The following is an 18,904-nucleotide window of genomic DNA, read 5'->3' on the forward strand; positions in this document are numbered from 1 at the left end:
TACTAAGCGCTTGGAATGTACAAATCGGTAACAGATAGAGACAGTCCCTGCCCTTTGACCGGCTTAGTCTAATCGGGGGAGACAGACAAGAACAATCGCAATAAGACTAGAGGTTATTCTCAGGTTTGCTCATTGTTAGGTAAGAAAGACTCTTGATCATCTATCAATCTTATTTACTGAACATTTACTGTGTGCAGAGCACAGTACTAAGCGCTTGGGGAGTACAGTATAACAGAGTTGGTAGACACATTCCCTGAACACAAGGAGCTCCCAGTCTAAGGCCTTATCTTCATCTTTATCTTCAGATATACATTTAGAAGCTCATCTAATAATAATAATAATGTTGGTATGTATTAAGCGCTTACTATGTGCTGAGCATTATTCTAAACGCTGGGGTAGATACAGGTTGATGAGGTTATCCCACGTGAGGCTCACAGTCATAATCCTTAACTCCCATTCTCTCCTAGACCCCCTCCAATCTGGCTTCCGTCCCCTCCACTCTACCGAGACTGCTCTCTCTAAGGTCACCCATGACCTCCAATGGCTCCTACTCCATTCTAATCCTCCTTGACCTCTCTGCTGCCTTTGACACTGTCGACCATCCCCTCCTCCTCCATACCTTATCTCACCTTGGCTTCACGGACTCTGTCCTCTCCTGGTTCTCCTCTTACCTCTCTGGCCGGTCATTCTCGGTCTCCTTCGCTGGCGCCTCCTCCCCCTCCCATCCTTTGACTGTTGGAGTTCCTCAAGGGTCAGTTCTTGGCCCTCTTCTGTTCTCCATTTACACTCACTCCCTCGGTGAACTCATTCGCTCTCACGGCTTTGACTACCATCTCTACGCAGATGACACGCAGATCTACATCTCCGCCCCTGTCCTCTCCCCCTCCCTTCAGGCTCGCATCTCCTCCTGCCTCCAGGACGTCTCCACCTGGATGTCTGCCCGCCACCTAAAACTCAACGTGAGCGAGACTGAGCTCCTCATCTTCCCTCCCAAACCCGGTCCTCTCCCAGACTTCTCTATCACCGTGGATGGCACGACCATCCTTCCCGTCTCTCAGGCCCCCAATCTCGGTGTCATCCTTGACTCGTCTCTCTCATTCATCCCACACATCCTATCCGTTACCGAGACCTGCCGGTTTCACCTATACAATATCGCCAAGATCCGCCCTTTCCTCTCCACCCGAACGGCTACCTTACTGCTACGGGCTCTCGTTATATCCCGGCTAGACTACTGTGTCAGCCTTCTCTCTGACCTCCCTTCCTCCTCTCTCGCCCCGCTCCAGTCTATTCTTCACTCCGCTGCCCGGCTCATCTTCCTGCAGAAACGATCTGGGCATGTCACTCCCCTTCTTAAACAACTCCAGTGGTTGCCTATCAACCTCTGCTCCAAACAAAAACTCCTCACTCTAGGCTTCAAGGCTCTCCATCACCTTGCCCCTTCCTACCTCTCCTCCCTTCTCTCTTTCTACCGCCCACCCCGCACGCTCCGCTCCTCTGCCGCCCACCTCCTCACCGTCCCTCGGTCTCGCCTATCCCGCCGTCGACCCCCGGGTCACGTCCTCCCGCGGTCTCGGAACGCCCTCCCTCCTCACCTCCGCCAAACTGATTCTCTTTCCTTCTTCAAAACCCTACTTAAAACTCACCTCCTCCAAGAGGTGTTCCCAGACTGAGCTCCTCTTCTCCCTCTACTCCCTCTGCCATCCCCCCTTTACCTCTCTGCAGCTAAACCCTCATTTTCCCCTTTTCCCTCTGCTCCTCCACCTCTCCCTTCCCATCCCCACAGCACTGTACTCGTCCACTCAACTGTATATATTTTCGTTACCCTATTTATTTTGTTAATGAATTGTACATCGCCTTGATTCTATTTAGTTGCCATTGTTTTTACGAGATGTTCTTCCCCTCGACTCTGTTTATTGCCATTGTTCTCGTCTGTCCGTCTCCCCCGATTAGACTGTAAGCCCGTCAAACGGCAGGGACTGTCTCTATCTGTTGCCGACTTGTTCATCCCAAGCGCTTAGTACAGTGCTCTGCACATAGTAAGCGCTCAATAAATACTATTGAATGAATGAATGAATGAATAATCCCCATTTTACAGATGAGGTTACTGAGGCACCGAGAGGTTAAGTGACCTGCCCAAAGTCACACAGCTGACAGGTGGCAGAGCCGGGATCAGAACCCACGACTTCTGACTCCTAAGCCCCTGCTCTTGCCACTGAGCCACGCTGCTTCATGCTGCTATGCTGAGCCATGCTGCTTCTTATCTGTATATTCGGTGTGGAGGGTGAAAGCCAAAAGCAGACTGAGGCCAAGGGGGAGATAAAGAATCCTCGTCTCATTCGTTTTGAACTTCCTGGGAGAGGACATGCTACTAAAATAGGTGTGTGGGCTGATAAATCCAACTGAAAATGAAATGGGCTTGAAAATGAGGTTTTATCATGAATGACTGGGTTGCAGGGAATGTTTTCCCATAAACTGGCATGTTATAAATTTGGATCCATTTCAGAACTCCTAGAAGAGGAATGTGTGCCAGGCACTGTACTAAGTGCCGGAGTAGATACAAGATAATCAGGTTGGACACAGTCCGTGTCCCACGTAGGGCTCACAGTCTTAATCCTCATTTTACAAATAATGTAGCTGAGGCCCAGAGAAGTTAAGTGGCTTGCCCAAGATCACACAGCAGACAACTGGAGGAGACGCCCAGGCTTGGGCTCTTTCCACTAGACAACATTGCTTCTTAGTAATGAAGAACATCACTAAACATCGGATCACTAATTCATCGGAGCATAAAATAAAAGAAAATGAAATCAGAGCAGTAATCAAAGTTTTAAATCACAATATTAAATAAAAATGAGCTTTAATATGATTTTGAGTCTTTTCAGGAGGCTGCAGAAGTAGAAGCTTGTTCTGCTGACTTGCAGTGGTTTTTCAACTTTAATATATCAATCAATGGTATTTATTGAACACCTACTGTGTGCAGAGCACTGTCCTAAGCATTTGTTGAACTACAATGCATTAGAGTTGGTAGATACAATAAAATAGGGAAAGCTGCAGAATATAAGAATATGAACATAAGTGCTGAGGGGTGGGGTGAGTGTCAAAGTGCTTAGGGGGTTCAGACTCAAGTGCACAGGGGACAGGAGAGGGAGGGCAAATAGGGTGGGGAGATAAAGGCTTCCTAGGAAAGGTATAGCTTTAGTAGGGCTTTGACGATAGAGAGAGTGACGGATATGAAAAGGAAAGAGTTCGCCAGGGGTTGGCGGTGAGAGAGATGAGATGGAGGTACGGTAAGTAGGTTGGTGTTAGAGGAAGAGCAAAGCGGGTGGGCTGTGTTGTAGTGGGAGATGATTGAGGTTAGGTAGGAGAAAGAGAGCTGATTGACTGCTTTAAAGATGATGGGGAGGAGTTTCTGACTGATGAGAATTGGATGGGCAACCACTGGAGGTTTTTGAGGAGTGGGGAGACATGAACTAAATTTTTTTTAGAAATATGACCCAGGCGTACAGGAACAGGGAGAGATTGGAGGCAGGGAGGTCAGGGAGGAGGCTGATGTGGTGATCGAGGTGGGATTTGGATAGGCCACGTTGCTTCTTTGTTATGGATGGTTTAATCCCAGCCCAGTTTGGGAGGGAAGTAGAAAGGGATTGATTTGCCAGCTTCTAGCCGGGGCAAGGAAGCAGACAATCCAGATGGCATTTTTGAAGTAGTTTGGATTGTGGGTTGGTTGTACCCTGCGGTATGCCTGTACTTAGAACTTAGTCCTTGTCCATGGCAGTTGACAGAAGCTCCACTTCACATTCTAATTAGCACTGAATTGAGATATGGACAATTAGAGGGGTCAAAACAGAATCCTCAAGGGAAATGATGGGCCTCATGAAGAGATGGGCCTCATGAAGAGAGGCTAATGGGAAGGCTGAGGGGAAAGAAAGGACTGAATAACCATCTAGTTTGTAAGCCCGGCGTGGGAAGAAATTGTCTCTTTTTGTTGCTGAATTGTACTTTCCAAGCGCTTAGTACAGTGCCCTGCACACAGGAAGCACTCAATAAATACGACTGAATGGATTTCCAAGCAAATAAAGGGATTGTTTAGGAGTAATGGGGAGCAGTGGCTTCCAAAGACAGGGAAAGAGGGCACTGACTAAGTGGGAGGTTGTGGAATGTCCATGGAAGACTGGGGGGGACTCACCCTGAGGGATTGTTTTGGTGCTGTCCTGCTTGGAGCCAAGGGGATTAGACTAGTTGACCTTTGGAGGATCCTTCCTAAGAGTGAATGTGAGAAAAGGGCTGACGGGTTTTTTGTGAGGTTGGTTTCACCTCAACTCAAAAAGTCCATGGTCTATGGTATGCTAATTCCTCTGTGGTACACTAAGGGCCATAGAAATACTCTATTGCTTCCCTACCTTTAAACCAGAAAAGTTCAAGGGTGTTTTATTTCTTCATGCACTGGTTTATTCAGAAGCCAAGATGAAGTTTTCTCATCTCTTAATACTAAAACACAAAGATGTGTCTTGAAAGTGCAGGGTAGGAAATTACATTCAAGAATTCTAGCAACAGCATTCTTGCCTCCTCCAACTTCCCTCTTCCTCCCTTCTCACAAACAAGTGCTAAGAGAAAGGGAACAGCCTAGGACAGAAAGTACTAGAGAATGAGCAAAAACAGTACCAACGTTGATTTATTTTGTTTTATTTAAGGTGAGGCAGTACAGGAAGAGCCAGTAAATAAATCAAAAGCCAGCTTCTGAAATACTCAAGGAGCACTGTGCTCTGGAAAAAGCCAACTGGTTGAACATAGGCTGTAAAAAAAACCTCCACTAACATCAAACACACCGATAGAGAAAAACAGAGAACAGATTTGTATTTTTGAATGGATGCTAATGGTTACATAATGAAAAGCATTTTAAATAGAATACATTGGAAAGACCCTAGCAACATCTGATGGAGGATGATGATGTAAATAAATCACTGTTACTTATGGATTATATACATCCTTCTCAAATGAGATAATGTGAGTTAGGTGTGAGTGTATTGTACAGACCAACCCCACTGGCTAAAGTTGACCTCAATATCTTATCAGTACTAAGGTTGGGGTGAGGCAAATTCTGGAGAATGGGTGGAAACAGTCCCTAACCCTTCTTCAGTGAACATTACCTAGGAACAATTTAAGACTTCATTTTGAATGTCTTCTAATACTTGATTGAAGAGTTCATCTCTTGACTTCATTCCATCTAGGTAGACTGAAAAAAAAAAAGAAAGGGGGCTGAGAATGGCTGTACCATCATTTGGAGATTCAGGTGGGCTACAGTCAAGGATACTTCTGAAATTAATGTATTGTCCCAAACAAATCAGCTCTGTTCAAAGGAAAGGCCTCTTGGGCCAAAAGGTAATCACAGTTGAACCATAAGAAAATCTTGGGGGATTTTAGGATAAGACAAACAGTTGCCTGTTTGGGTGGGTTAAGGGCCGTTAATCCTATCCGAAGGTTGGGGAAGGGCTCGGATGATATCTAGAAGTCTTTTCTCAGGCTCACCAGTGCTCATGGCATGGAACTCTCCTAGGCAATGCAAATTGGCTTAACCAAAGATCTCTGGCTTTGTTTGGAGCCAAAACAAAGATTGTACTTCTAGTAGCTAATCAATCAATTAACCAGTGGTATTTATTGAGCACTTAGTGTGTGCAGAGTACTGTACTAAGCGCTTGGGAGAATACAGCAGCTGGTAGAGCAGCGTGGCTTAGTGGAAAGAGCACGGGCTTGGGAGTCAGCGGATGCGGGTTCTAATCCTGGCTCTGCCACCTGTCTGCTGTGTGACCTTGGACAATTCACTTAACTTCTCTGTGCTTCAGTTACCTCATCTGTAAAATGGGGATTGAGACTGTGAGCCCCACTTGGGACAACCTGATTACCTTTTATTTACCCCAGCACTTAGAACAGTGCTTGGCACACAGTAAGCGCTTAACAAATACCGTTATTATTATTATTATTATTACCCCTGTAATAATACAAACTGATCTCAGAAATAGCCACTGAGTTTGGAGCTGGGTCTTCTATAACATGTGAAGTGACTTACCCACATCAATACCACTTGCTTCCATTTCCTTCTTGTATTTCTGATACATAGGCCAGACATGTCCATCAAAAAGACCTGGGGGGTCTGGGACCTGGTAGTGACGGGTGCTGCCAAGGAAACAGGGAGAGACAGGTGTGTTAGCCAAAGTGAACTTCCCAGGTTACATGATCCATGCAGCCAAAGGGAATAATTCATTAGCATTTGAGAGAAACATCCAAACAAACCACCCAAAGAGGGTAACCAATCCAGATTGTGGGGATGATTTTCATTTACTTGGTTTAAATGCTAGAATTATTTCCCCAGTATAAACGAGGTCTTGTACTTAGCCAGTCAAGAGAAAGCGATTTCAACTCTCAGAAGCCAAGTACTCAAGTTTAAAGTAAAACTGATTCCCAGAAAGCTGGCTTCTGGCTCTGTACAAGTCAGAATCAATCAATCAATCAATCAATCAGTAGCATTTATTGGGTGCCTACTGTATGCAGAGCACTGTAGTAAGTTCTTGGGAGAGTTCTATAGAAGTCAAGACATGATGCCTGATCACAGAGAGTTTATAATTTACTGGGGTGGCGGGGTGGATACAGACATAAAATAACTTATAATAAGAGACATACTTAAATTACTATGTAACTATGTACTAGTATGGAAATCGGTATGTTCAAAAATGTGACGAGATTGCGAGTGCAGAAGTACTGAAGTGATACAAAAAAAGTTGAGATTATATTAATAATAATAAGAAGAATTGTGGTATTTGTTAAGTGCTTACTTTGTGCCAGGCACTGTACTAAGCACTGGGGTGGATACGAGCAAATCGGATTGGACCCAATCCCTGTCCCAAGTGGGGCTCACAATCTCAATTCCCATTTTCCAGATGAGGTAACTGAGGCACAGAGAAGTGAAGTGACTTGCCCAAGGTCACCCAGCAGACTAGTGGCAGAGCAGGGATTAGAACTCATGACCTCCTGACTCCCAGACCCGAGCTCTATCCACTGCACCATGCTGCTTATCTAGACTGTAAGCTCATTATGAGCAGGGAACACGTCTGTTAATTCATTTGTATTGTACTCTCCCAAGGGCTTAGTATAGTGCTCTGCACAAAGTAAGCTCTCAATAAATACCACTGATTGATTGATAATTCAGCTATGTTTTCTTTACTCTGGATGCAACACAGTGTGTACTCTTGATTATCTGGCTAAACTACCACCTCAGGTGAAGCCCCAAGACATGGGTAATCAATATTGTCCTTCACCGGGCATCACGCCTTAGGTGGCTGACTGTTGAGGTAGAACGTGGTTCTTTGGCTCAGACCTGTCACTGTGTTCACCGCTCAGGCAGGACAGCCGTGCCAAAAAACTTCCAACTTTATGGCAGGAACTACGGTGTTGGACCGACTCTCTGCTCAGTGCCATGACTCTCCCTGCCCAAGGAGAGGGAAGGGCACGGCACCTCATCATCCACAGCCTGGGTGAGTTCAGTTGGTTAACAATAATAATAATAATAATGTTGGTATGTGTAAGCGCTGGGGTAGATACAGGGTAATCAGGTTGTCCCACATGAGGCCCATAGTCTTAGTCCCCATTTTACAGATGAGGTAACTGGGGCACAGTGAAGTGACTTGCCCACAGTCACACAGCTGACAAGCGGCGGAGCCGGGATTCAAACCCATGACCTCTGACTTCCAAGCCCGTGCTCTTTCCACTGAGCCATGCTGCTTCTCTAAAAAATAATATGCCAAGCACTGTTCTAAGTGCTGGAGGGGGATACAAGGTAAGAAGGTTGCCCCATATGGGGCCTCACAGTCTTTCACCCCCTTTTACCAGTGAGATAACTGAGGCCCAGGGAAGCAAAGTGACTTGCCCAAAGTCATCCAGCTGACAAGGGGCGGAGGTGGGATTAGAACCCACGACCTCTGCCTCCCCAGTCCAGGCTCTTTCCACCGAGCCACGCTGCTTCTCTCAAACTAAGTGCACACTACAGATTTCTCACTTGTGGTCTTATTTATTCATTCAATCATATTTATTGAGCGCTTACTGTGTGCAGGACACTGTACTAAGCGCTTGGGAGAGTACAATACAACAACAACACATTCCCTGCCCACAACAAGCTTACAGTCTAGAGGAGCCTTATGTCTTTGGGGTCGTTATAAAACAGTTGATTTACACAACTTCCAAATTGGGTCTGCTTTTTGGAAGGAGGGCCACTCACAGTATTGTTCTGGGAGCATCAGAGAAGCCTCCCCACCTGCCTACTCATCTCATTCAATCGTATTTATTGAGCTCTTATTGGGTGCAGAACACTGTACTAAGCGCTTGGGAGAGTACAATACAGCAATAAACAGACACATTCCCTGCCCATAAGGAACTTAGAGTCTAGAGGGGGTGAGAGAGACATCAATACAAATAAATAAATTACAGATATGTACATAAGTGCGGCAGGGCTGGGAGGGGGGAAGAACAAAGGGAGCAACTCAGGGGGATGGAGAAGGGAGTAGGAGAAGTGGTAAGGAGGGGTTTAGTCTGGGAAGGCCTCTTGGAGGAGATGCGCCCTAGATTAGGCTTTGAAGGGGAGGTGAGTAATTGTCTGTGGGATTTGCAGTGGGAAGGTATTCCGGGCCAGAGGCAGGATGTGGGCTAGGGGGCAGAGATGAGATAGGTGAGATCAAGGCACAGTGACAAGGTTGGAAGTGAGAGGTGCAAAGTGTGCAGGCTGGGTTGTAGGGGAGTAGCAAGGTAAGGTAGGAGGGGGTATGGTGGTAGAGAGCTTCAAAGCCAATGGTGAGGAGTTTTTGATGTGGCGGTGGTTAGACAACCACTGGTGTTTTTTGAAGAGCGGGGTGGCATGTCCTGAGCATTTTTGTAGATAAATGATCCGGGCAGCAGAGTGAAGTATGGACTGGAGTGGGGAGAGACAGGAGGCTGGGAGGTCAGCAAGGAGGCTGATGCGGTAATCTAGGCAGGATAGGATGATTGATTGTATTAACATAGTAACAGTTTGGATGGAGAGGAAAGGGTTGGTTTTAGCGATGTTGTGAAGGTGGGACTGACAGGATTTAGTGATGGATTGGATATGTGGGTTGAATGAGAGAGAGGAGTAACTCTGCCCTCTTGCAGCCTCTCTGGGCATCCTCTTCCCACCTTCATACTTTGTCAAGTCATTTCAGATCCCAAAAGACTTCCCTGTCTGCCAATTGCATTCCTCTTGACTTAAAATCACAGGTCAAGGTCCACTTCCCCTAGGAATCATTTCTTGAGTAACAAGCATCAGGTTCCAATCCACCCCTCCCCCTCAACCTCTTGTCATATTACTTCAGTGCTTCAGCAGCAGTGATTTAAGGTATATTATGTGCAGAGCACTGGACCTGGTGTTTGGGGAAAATACAAAGTGAGTAAAATATGTACTCCTTTGCCTTTGAAGATCTTGTGTCATAGTGGAGATAGGGTCAGTAGATATATACTAAAGGATGAGAAGCAGCGTGGCTTAGTGGAAAGAGCACGGGCTCGAAGTCAGAGGTCGTGGGTTCTACTCCAGGCTCTGCCACTTGTCAGCTCTGTGACTTTGGGGAAGTCACAACTTCTCTGTGCCTCAGTTACCTCATCTGTAAAATGGGTATTGACTGTGAGCCCCACATGGAACAACCTGATTACCTTGTATCTACCCCACCTCCTCAAAAATCTCCAGTGGTTGCCTATCAACCTTCGCATGAAGCAAAAACTCCATCAGCTCGGCCCCTCCCACCTCACCTCCCTTCTCTCCTCCTACAACCCAGCCCGCACACTCCGCTTCTCTGCCGTTAACCTCCTCACTGTGCCTCATTCTCGCCTGTCCCGCCATCGACCCCTGGCCAACGTATCTCTGGCCTGGAGTGCCCTTCCTCCTCACATCCGCCAAACTAGCTCTCTTCCCCCCTTCAAAGTCCTACTGAGAGCTCACCTCCTCCAGGAGGCCTTCCCAGACTGAGCCCCCCTTTTCCTCTGCTCCTCCTCCCCTCCCCATCGCCCCTACTTCCTCCCTCTGCTCTATCCCCTTCCCTGCCCCACAGCACTTGTGTATATTTGTACATATTTATTATTCTATTAATTTTATTAATGATGTGTATATATCTATAATTCTATTTCTCTATTTTGATGCTATCGATGCCTGTCTACTTGTTTTGTTTGTCTCCCCCTACTAGACTGTGAGTCCAATGTTGGGTAAGGATTGTCTCTCTCTGGTGCCGAATTATACTTTCCAAGCGCTTAGTACAGTTCTCTGGACACAGTAAGCGCTCAATAAATGTGACAATGAATGAATGAATGAACAGTGCCTGGCACATAGTAAGCACTTAAATACCATTGTTATAGAGAAGCAGCATGGCCTAGTGGATAGAGCATGGATCTGGAAGTCGGTTCTAATTCCCGGCTCTGACATGTGTCTGCTGTGTGACCTTGGGCAAGTCACTTCACTTCTCTGGGCCTCAGTTACCTCATCTGTAAAATGGGGATTAAGTCTGTGAGCCCCATGTGGGACAACCTTATTACCTTGCATCTACCAGCACTTAGAACAGTGTTTGGTACTTAGTAAGCACTTAACAAATACCGTAATTATTATTATATACTGACACATGTACAGAAGTGAGTAGTGAGAGAGGAGATAGATAAGAGCAAACAGCATGAGTGTGGAGGGGGATGGAATGACCACGAATGTTGGAGGGTGGGATTAAGTAGGGAATGATTTCTGGAGTTGCAGGAGGTGACTGTTTAGGAGGTGAGGGATGTGACGGTGCTAAGAGAAGCACCGTGGCCTAGTGGATAGAGCATGGGCCTGGGAGTCAGAGGATCTGGGTTCTACTCTTGGCTCCACCACTTGTCTGCTGTCATTGTCAGCTTCTCTGTGCCTCAGTCACCTCATCTGTAAAATGGGGTTAAGACTGTGAGCCCCATGTGGGACGTGGCTGAATCTACCCTGGTTAGCTTGTCTCCTCTCCAGTAAAATGGGGTTAAGACTGTGAGCCCCATGTGGGACCTGGGCTGTGTCCACCCTGGTTAGCTTGTCTCCTCTCCAGGGCTCATACAGCATCTGGTACATAGTAAGTGTTTAACAAATACCATTATTAAAAAAAATGAAAAAATGAAAACTAGCAGGACTTAGGGACCTGGCCATTTCTCAGGCACTCTTCAGAGTATAAACTCTCTGAGAACAGGGATTGGGTTGGCAGAAATCATATTTTTGACTCTGTCCAGAGACCTTTATGGACTTCAGAGGTTTGTTGTTTTTTTTTAAAAGCTGGGAAGGCTTTTCTCTCCTAGAGACTAGTTCGATTAAGGTGACGTAGGATAAAATAGAGCCCTCTAGACAAGAAGGCAGAGGTCGCCTGAAGGAATTTTATTAATCCAACTCACTGTGGGGCCAGACACTGGTCATGTGTTGGGAATCCCTTTAGTACAGTGCTCTGCAAAGAGGAAGTGCTCAGTAAATACCACTGATTGATTAAGATTGGGTTCCCTTCTTTAGAACTAGCCTTGCACTGGAGAGGGGTCTGTTTTTGATGCTCAAATCCTACAGGCTACCTGAACACTGGGACTCTGAGTCCTTTAAAATGTGTCAAAATAAGGTCCCTAGCCACAGATCCGTGGTGAGGATACAAACAACTTGCAGTAAAGCAGAGATCAGAATACAGAAAGAAGCCTGAGGTGGTGGGTTTACTATTTAAAAAGCTTCCTTCTGTTTGACTGGCTCCCATTTCCAGATGCTGCTGGGAAATATAGTTCCCTAGATGAGGTTTTTCCCACTTCCCTTTAGTCTTTTATCTCTGACTCCAAGGGAAGCTTGAATGTTAGCAGCCAATCCTGAAGGATTTGCTTTGGGGAAGTACTAGTCAACCTCAGGCAGATCCAGTCCCAGCTCTGAGCCCTGGTCACTGTGTACATATCTGTAAATTATTTATTTATTCATATTAATGTCTGTCTCCTTCTCTAGACTGAGCTTGTGGGCAGGGAACATGTCTACCAACTCTATTTTTAAAAATTATTATTATTAATAATAGTACATACCACAATATAATAATTGGGGTATTTGGTAAGTGCTTACTAGCTTACTACGTGCTGGACACCATACTAAGCGCTGGGGTGGATACAAGCAAATTGAGTTGGACACAGTCCCTGTTCCACAGGGGGCTCACAAGTCTCAATCCCCATTTTACAGGTGAAGTAACTGAGGCCCAGAGAAGTAAAGTGACTTGCCCAAGGTCACCCAGCAGACAAGTAGCAGAGCCAGGATTAAAACCCATGACCTTCTGACTCCCAGACCCGTGCTCTATCCACTCTGCCATGCTGCTTCCCATTTTGTTCTCTCCCAAGCACTTAGTTCAGTGCTCTGCACACAGTAAGCGCTCAATAAATGCCTTAGGTCGGTTGATTGATTTGTTGGGCAGTGATCACCCAACCCCTTGGGAGCATTGTCTCCTAATTTGATGAATGGACTCGGTCTAATCCTTCCCTGTCAGGGCTCAACCAATCCTTATTAACCAAATGATGACAAAAACCAAGCAGTTACCTCCTTCTCCTTTTGCATTCCTTGTAGGGGACCTCCAGGAAGTACCGTCGGTTGTACAGATCCACCAGAGGCCTAAGGGAAAGGAGAGTTCAACAGTCAAATTCTGGAAAGGAGACCATTCACTGCCATCTCCTCTCTGCCCGACCTCCATTTTGCTGCCCAAAATTCACCCAACAGTTTATGTTCTCCTTCAGGCACCATGGGCTGCTGCTTTGGGATTCGTCAAGAAAGTCAGTTAATCTCTCAGTGGGTTTACTGAATAATGAGAGGGACAAAGGTATGTTCATGTTTTGGGCAGAGGGTCAGATTTGAAAATGCCCACCCCCTCACCTGGGTGAAGTTGGTTTTTTTAAATGGTATTTGTTGAGCGTTTACTGTGTGCCAGGCACTGTACTAAGCACTGAGGTAAAGACAAGCTAATCATTAAACATCACAAGATGCAAATTATTAGTATCTGCCAATATGATCATTCTGAACATCTCTCTTTCCCTCTTTTTTAATGGTATTTGTTAGGCATTTGCAATGTTCCAGGCAATGTACTGTACAGGTACTAGGATAGGGGTAAGATAATCAGGATGGACACAGTCCGCGTCCCACACGGGGCTACCAGTCTTAATCCCCATTTTGCAGATGAGGTGACTGAGACCCAGAGAAGTGAAGTGACTTGCACAAGGTTCCACAGCAGAAAAGTGGTGGAGCCATGATTAGAACCCACGTGCTCTGACTCCCTGGCCCGTGCTCTTTCCACTAGATCCCGCTGCCCTTTGTGGCTCATTGATGCCATTTAGGTTCCTCCCCGGGGGCTCAGATTCCATACTTCCATGTGGTTTGTTCAGGGGACAAGGGTTTTCCAGGTAATCCACAGCTTGCCTCACCGTCAGGCCAACACAGGACCCAAGTTATTCAATAAAAAAGAAATTTACTCATAGTTGTACAGCAGGAAGCCTTCCAGGATCAAGATGTGAGTGTCTGCAGAGATGGGCTCTTTAGAGCTGGGCAGGACAGGAACTCCATGGGAACGGGCAAACTTCACTGGGTTACTGAGCCAGGCCTGGACGGTGTTCACCATCGCATCCATGTCTAAGGAGTCTATTGCTACCGATGGAAAAATGAAAAGAAAGTCCAATAAATGACCCCTGGAGGCGGGAACATGTATGAATATGAGATTATAACGCACCGTTACGTACATTTACCATTATGCTTACAATTGTAAGTTCATTATAAAGGAACACGGAAAAATATACATTACTGCTTCCTACAGCTCTTACCATCCCACTGTTTAAAGCCGTCTTCCCCGACTTCTATTTGATCTTGTGGCTGAAATATAGTGAGCAATAAAACATTGCTGCAAACTCAGCGTTAACAGTTACCTAAAGAACCTGGGTATGACTGTAATAGATGACTAAGCAAACGTTCAGGGGCTCAAGCTCCATAAGGAGATCGGTGAGGTTTGTAGTGGGGAGGGGAGGATATTGAGTTACACACTTGATAGACTCTAATTAGTTTTGCTCTCTTGCTTGCATAAGGAAGGTATAGGGCTACTGAGACTTAAAAATGCTCTTTGGTGTGTTGTTGTGGATATTTCAGGACCCTGAGCCCTATTGTTCACTTGCCCATAGCAAGTAATGGTGGCTTCCAGGTGAATGGTAAAGAAAAGCCGGAAGGTAAGAAAATGGCATCCTACAACTTCACCTCCAGACGGTAAGCTCGCTGTGGGCAGGGAACATGTTTACCAAGTCTTTTGTATTGTCCTCTCGCAAGCGCTTAGTACAGTGCTCTGCACATAGTAAGCTCTCAATAAATACCATTCATTGATTGATTCACCTGGTTGATGAGACCAGGCTGTGATCTCCACATTGCATCACTCTACCCATTGAGAGGGAACTCTCAGAACCAAGAGTAAAATGATTTTTTTGGCAAAAGCTAAAACAAGTCACTCATCTCCCATCTTTTTTGAGTTGCAGTCGAACAAGAAGGGGTCTGGAGTTAGCAACAGTTGTCTTTTTGGCAGCCTGGAACTTTCTAATGGCCGGGATCCCAGGGAAAGGAAAGACTCAGAAAAATGGTCCCAATTTGGTAATTAAAAAAAAAAGTCCAGGTTGTCCCCTCTCCAAATGCACTGAAATTCCCAGGCCCTGCTAAGGTGAGGAGAAGGAGTGAATAGGATGTTGGAAGTTCTCATTTGTTAACATCAATTCATCAGTCTTTCTGGATGACATATATTAAGCTGCCAATAACCCGTGCTCTGAGGCTACGGAGTGTCCACTGGGCCAAGGCAAATCATTTATAACCAGGCACTGAGACACCAGAAATGGCATAGACAGCCCTGGGGTCCCATCCAGTCCCACTCCCTTCCTGTCCGGCTTTCCCCAAGCCGCCTCCCCCATCCACTGGCCTCCACTGGGTCTTTTCTTCCAGACACCAGGCTCCTTGTCCATAAGCCCTGGCAGTGTTCCCAAAGCCTGAGGGGAAGGAAGAACTACCCATCAGAGCCTATCATGACTCCTCCAGAGCTCAAATTAGCCTGTATACTAGGGCGGTGTCCCGTTGGGGTCTCAAGGAAAAGGCTCAGGAGCAGGATTGAACTGGGCCTCTGGGCAGAGGAGTTGTCCACTGGCCCAAGGGCTGGCCCTTTGGCTTTTGGGGCGGGGGGCAAAACTTCAAATTGTGGTGAAGCCTTGCGCGCATCAGGAGTACCTCTGAACCTCACCGGGTGGCAATCAAGATTGTGTCTAAACTCACATCCAGCGAAGATCTGGCCCTGTGATGTCTCTTCGGACACACCACCACCAAAACCCCTTACCTTGAAAAAGTCATCTTGATGGATGACACAGCAGTTGGGTAAGATTTTGGCAAGTCTGTTGGTCAAAGTGGTTTTCCCCCCATTGGTCATACTAGAAAGAAAAGGCAATCGAATTAGACTGCTAAGAAGACGGCAGGACTACAGAAGCTTTGTCATTCCTTTCCCTTTGAAGGTCCCGTACATTTGAATAAAAAAATCAACTGGTGTGAGTCCTTGTCAACAGCCTCAGATGTGTTGGTCAACAAGTACAACGACTAGAGAGTTATATACTTAGCTCTGTACTCTTCATTCAGTCATATTTATTGAGCGCTTACTGCATACAGAGCACTCTTTAGGCACTTGCTATTCACCCCTCCCCCCCCAACCTCTATATACATATCTGTCATCAATAAATCAAGGCATTTATTGAGCACTCACTACGTGCAGAACTTTGTACTAAGTGCTTGGGAATGTACAAAGAACAGAATTAGCAGGCATGTATCCTGCCCATAAAGAGTTTACAGCGTAGAGATGCGCTTATTTACTTTAATGTCGGTCTCCTCTCTAGACTGTAAGCTCCTTGTGGGCAGGGAACCGTGTCTACCAGCTCTGTTATATTGTGCTCACCCAACCGCTCAGTACAGTGCTCTGCACACAGCTCTCATTAGGGGAGTTCCCATTACCTCAGTGGAAGTCTGGCAACCTGAGTTCTAGTCCCAGCTCTGTCTCTCGATGTCTTGGCTCCAGATTTCCACTCTGTAAAATGGGGAGAAGGACTCCTGCCTCCAGACCCAGGACAGATGAGCTCTCAGCTCATCTTAACAAATAAGCCTGATAGAAACGCCTCCCCCCCACCCATTATTTCATAACTATAAGCTTGTTGTGGACAGGAAAGGTGTCTACCAACTCTTAAATTGTACTTTCCTAAGTGTTTAGTACAGTGCTCTGCACACAGTAAGCACTCAATAAATATGATTGATTGATTAACCATTTGCGGCTGCATTGTTAGAACTTTTCTGTTACTCTCCTAGGCTTCTCAAATGTAGATCAAACACCGATATCAAGTTAATGCTTCCTGCTCTATCAGATTTTTGGAGGGCTCATTTGATGGCGTCTCCTGTTGGGAATGAAGGATGAGCCTCGAAAGGAATTGATCCTAGCACCAGTGGTCTGCGCAGGGCCACTCATACTCTCAGCCCTGCTGGTCCTGTTCCCACCGGGGCACAGAATGCAGTGCATTGGGAGATGCACTGAATTGTTGTTTTTTTTTAAAACATGCAGGACCCATTTACAGTCCAAGGGACCAAAGCGTAGTGCTGATGCCGTATTGTAGCACCGAGCTCACGCTGACCAGTTATTTTTCAAGATTTCCATTGGGCCTGCCCACCTCAAGGAATGCCTTAGGTGGCTCTTTGGTCAGAAACCTGGACCACTGCTGGTATGAACCCTACACGAACAACCAGGATTAGAACCCAGGTCTCCTGATTCCCAGAGCAGGGCTCTTTCCATTGGACCAACAGTAGGGCACATAACCTACTGGTCATTGGAAGGGATGAAATAGCAGTAAACAAATCTTCTGCTCTGGGTTATAAATGGATTTCTCTCTACCCCCATGACACGGTTCATAGCTCTCCCCCATTTGAAGGCTGAACCATGTGCAAATTGAAACAAAATCCACCTTTCTAGAGTGCATTGCTCAACAATATGGCTTCTAAAGAGGGTGGGAAGGGGGTGAGGAGGAGGAGGAAGTGGTGGGAGGGAAACTCCCCAAATCCTGGGGACACCTTGCCCCTCACCATATCTCCTGACAACCAAGACACAGTTCCCACCAAAGACTCTTCTCCCTTTCTCCTGGTCCTAAGATTTCAACAGTTGGCCTTGGAAAAGTCAACCCTTTAAACTCTAAGGAGCTTTGATAATGCAGCCAAATAGCAACAGCAACAACAAAAGAAAGCAGGAAACTGCTTTCCCAATGAAAAAAACTCACCCTCCTATGCCTATAATGTACTTCATCTTCTGATCCCTCCGCAGCAGGCAAAGAAGAGATTTTGACAAAGCAAAATAAAAATTGAGTAAAAGCAATGGAACAAAAAGTGGGGGAGGAGTAGTTGTAACCAGGCGTTGGTGCCCTAGCTGGTCCCTGAAATGATTCCTAGCACTCTTAGAATACTCCCTCGATCGGCTACTTCATTGAGAAAATGAAAGGCTTGAATTTATATGCTCAGGCCCACCTCCCCTTTCTTCCCTGGCCCACGTGGGAGTGGAGAAACACCATTTTTCAGCCAATCAGCAATTAATGCCCATTTGCAGCTGTTCCTCTCCCCTTCCATCTCCTCGCTTGGCTTTTGGTTTATTAATAACTGCCCGTCAGCTCTGCCCCTTTGCCTAAATTAGTAATGGGGCAGGGGAATGTCACCCAGGTTGGCTTCTTCCCTGGAAGATCTAGGGAGGGGATCGGGAAGGAAAAGGAGTTATTTAGTCATCAAAGAAACTGGAGCTGACTTTTTTTTCCCTTTACTTCCTAAATGTCATCTACTCACCTTTGTTTCCGGAGTTCTTGTTTATGACCCGAGCGCTTCTTCTTATATTTTATACTCAGAAGCATAATGGGAAGGGGGAATCTACCTTCCTAAGCTCTGATATGAAATTGCCTTCATTTCCAATATTATTGGGATTTTGGATAGGGGAGAGATGATGGAAAGACACAATTCCTTTTATGGAGGGGGCGGGGATTGTTTTCAGAAAGGATGTTTTCTTAAAAATGCTTAACTCTTACTCAGAGTTAAGAAATAATCAGCCCCAGACTATGAAATATCCCCCTTTCACATTCAGGGTTGGACGAACCCAGAGGAGATATGGGCATTTGCCTAAAAGATTAGGACCAGTTGCCCAGCCTAGTAATCTAGATGTTCCAGGGGTCAGGTTACCCCTTGGTAACCGCATGGCCTTACCCCCGGTGGCCGTGGCCAAGCCCCGGCAGGATTTGTTCTTGTACTTGTTCCGCCACGGCCACGACCGGTTGGCCTGTCTCTGCCTCCTAACCCAACTGGCAGCAGACTGGGGCCATACCCCGGCTGAATGGCCCAGTGCCCGCTGGGCCCTCCCCTCGGGCCCCACTCTATCTCCTGCCATGCTGATTTGCCATAACCAGGGTCTTAGGGAGCTCCTTTCTACTCCTTTCTACCGGACTCTGGCTCCCGCCGCCTTTGCCCCTAAATCTACCCTGATTAAGCCGTATGGCACTGAGCTGGGAGCTGGGGTTGCTGCTACCAACACCATGCCAAGTGTGGGGGAAAACCCAAATGAACTGGGTCCAGCTACTGCTGCTGCCGGAGGAGTCATTGCGAAGAGTTTGGTTAGGGGTGCCCTGCGTGTAGACGATCACCCGTCGCCCCCCCCCCCCCGCCCCCCGCGCCCCATCAGAACCTGAAAAAGCAGCTACCCTGGTAGTGGTGATGGCAGCAGGGGTCCTTTATGCTAAGAGCAAAGAGCCTGGGGTCAGCAGAGACAGGGGAGGGGCAGGCTTGACTGAG

General features: G+C 46.6%; 1 protein-coding gene across 3 annotated transcripts; it reads right to left on the reverse strand.

Moving 5' to 3' along the window:
• Positions 1-4,664: 4,664 nt before the first annotated feature.
• On the reverse strand, positions 4,665-18,758 carry NMRK2 (nicotinamide riboside kinase 2). Of its 3 annotated transcripts, none has more exons than XM_029052473.1 (8): positions 17,912-18,758; positions 17,359-17,387; positions 15,393-15,483; positions 13,858-13,906; positions 13,513-13,684; positions 12,590-12,661; positions 6,062-6,168; positions 4,665-5,230 (listed from the first exon to the last, which is right to left on the reverse strand). In XM_029052473.1, the coding sequence occupies exons 2-8, from the start codon at positions 17,382-17,384 to the stop codon at positions 5,145-5,147; spliced, it is 603 nt and encodes a 200-aa protein (XP_028908306.1). In that variant the 5' UTR covers positions 17,385-17,387; positions 17,912-18,758; the 3' UTR covers positions 4,665-5,144. The 3 variants fall into 3 exon arrangements, with proteins under 3 accessions (XP_028908306.1, XP_028908307.1, XP_039766517.1); XM_029052474.1 differs by lacking the exon at positions 17,912-18,758 and adding an exon at positions 16,055-16,127 and having other exon boundaries at positions 17,359-17,900; XM_039910583.1 differs by lacking the exon at positions 17,912-18,758 and having other exon boundaries at positions 17,359-17,900.
• Positions 18,759-18,904: the final 146 nt, after the last annotated feature.

Source organism: Ornithorhynchus anatinus, chromosome X2, assembly GCF_004115215.2.
Source record: "Ornithorhynchus anatinus isolate Pmale09 chromosome X2, mOrnAna1.pri.v4, whole genome shotgun sequence".
In the NCBI taxonomy this organism is placed as follows: Eukaryota; Metazoa; Chordata; class Mammalia; order Monotremata; family Ornithorhynchidae; genus Ornithorhynchus; species Ornithorhynchus anatinus.

Bases quoted from the DNA above. Each gene is read 5' to 3' on its own strand.
- NMRK2 (XM_029052473.1), bottom strand. From the start codon at position 17,384: ATGAAGTACATTATAGGCATAGGAGG. The intron at 13,907-15,392 runs GTAAGGGGTTTT...ACTATATTTCAG, and splicing joins ATCAAGATGACTTTTTCAAG to CCACAAGATCAAATAGAAGT. The intron at 5,231-6,061 runs GTAAGTCACTTC...TTTTTTTTTCAG, and splicing joins AGCAAGTGGTATTGATGTGG to TCTACCTAGATGGAATGAAG.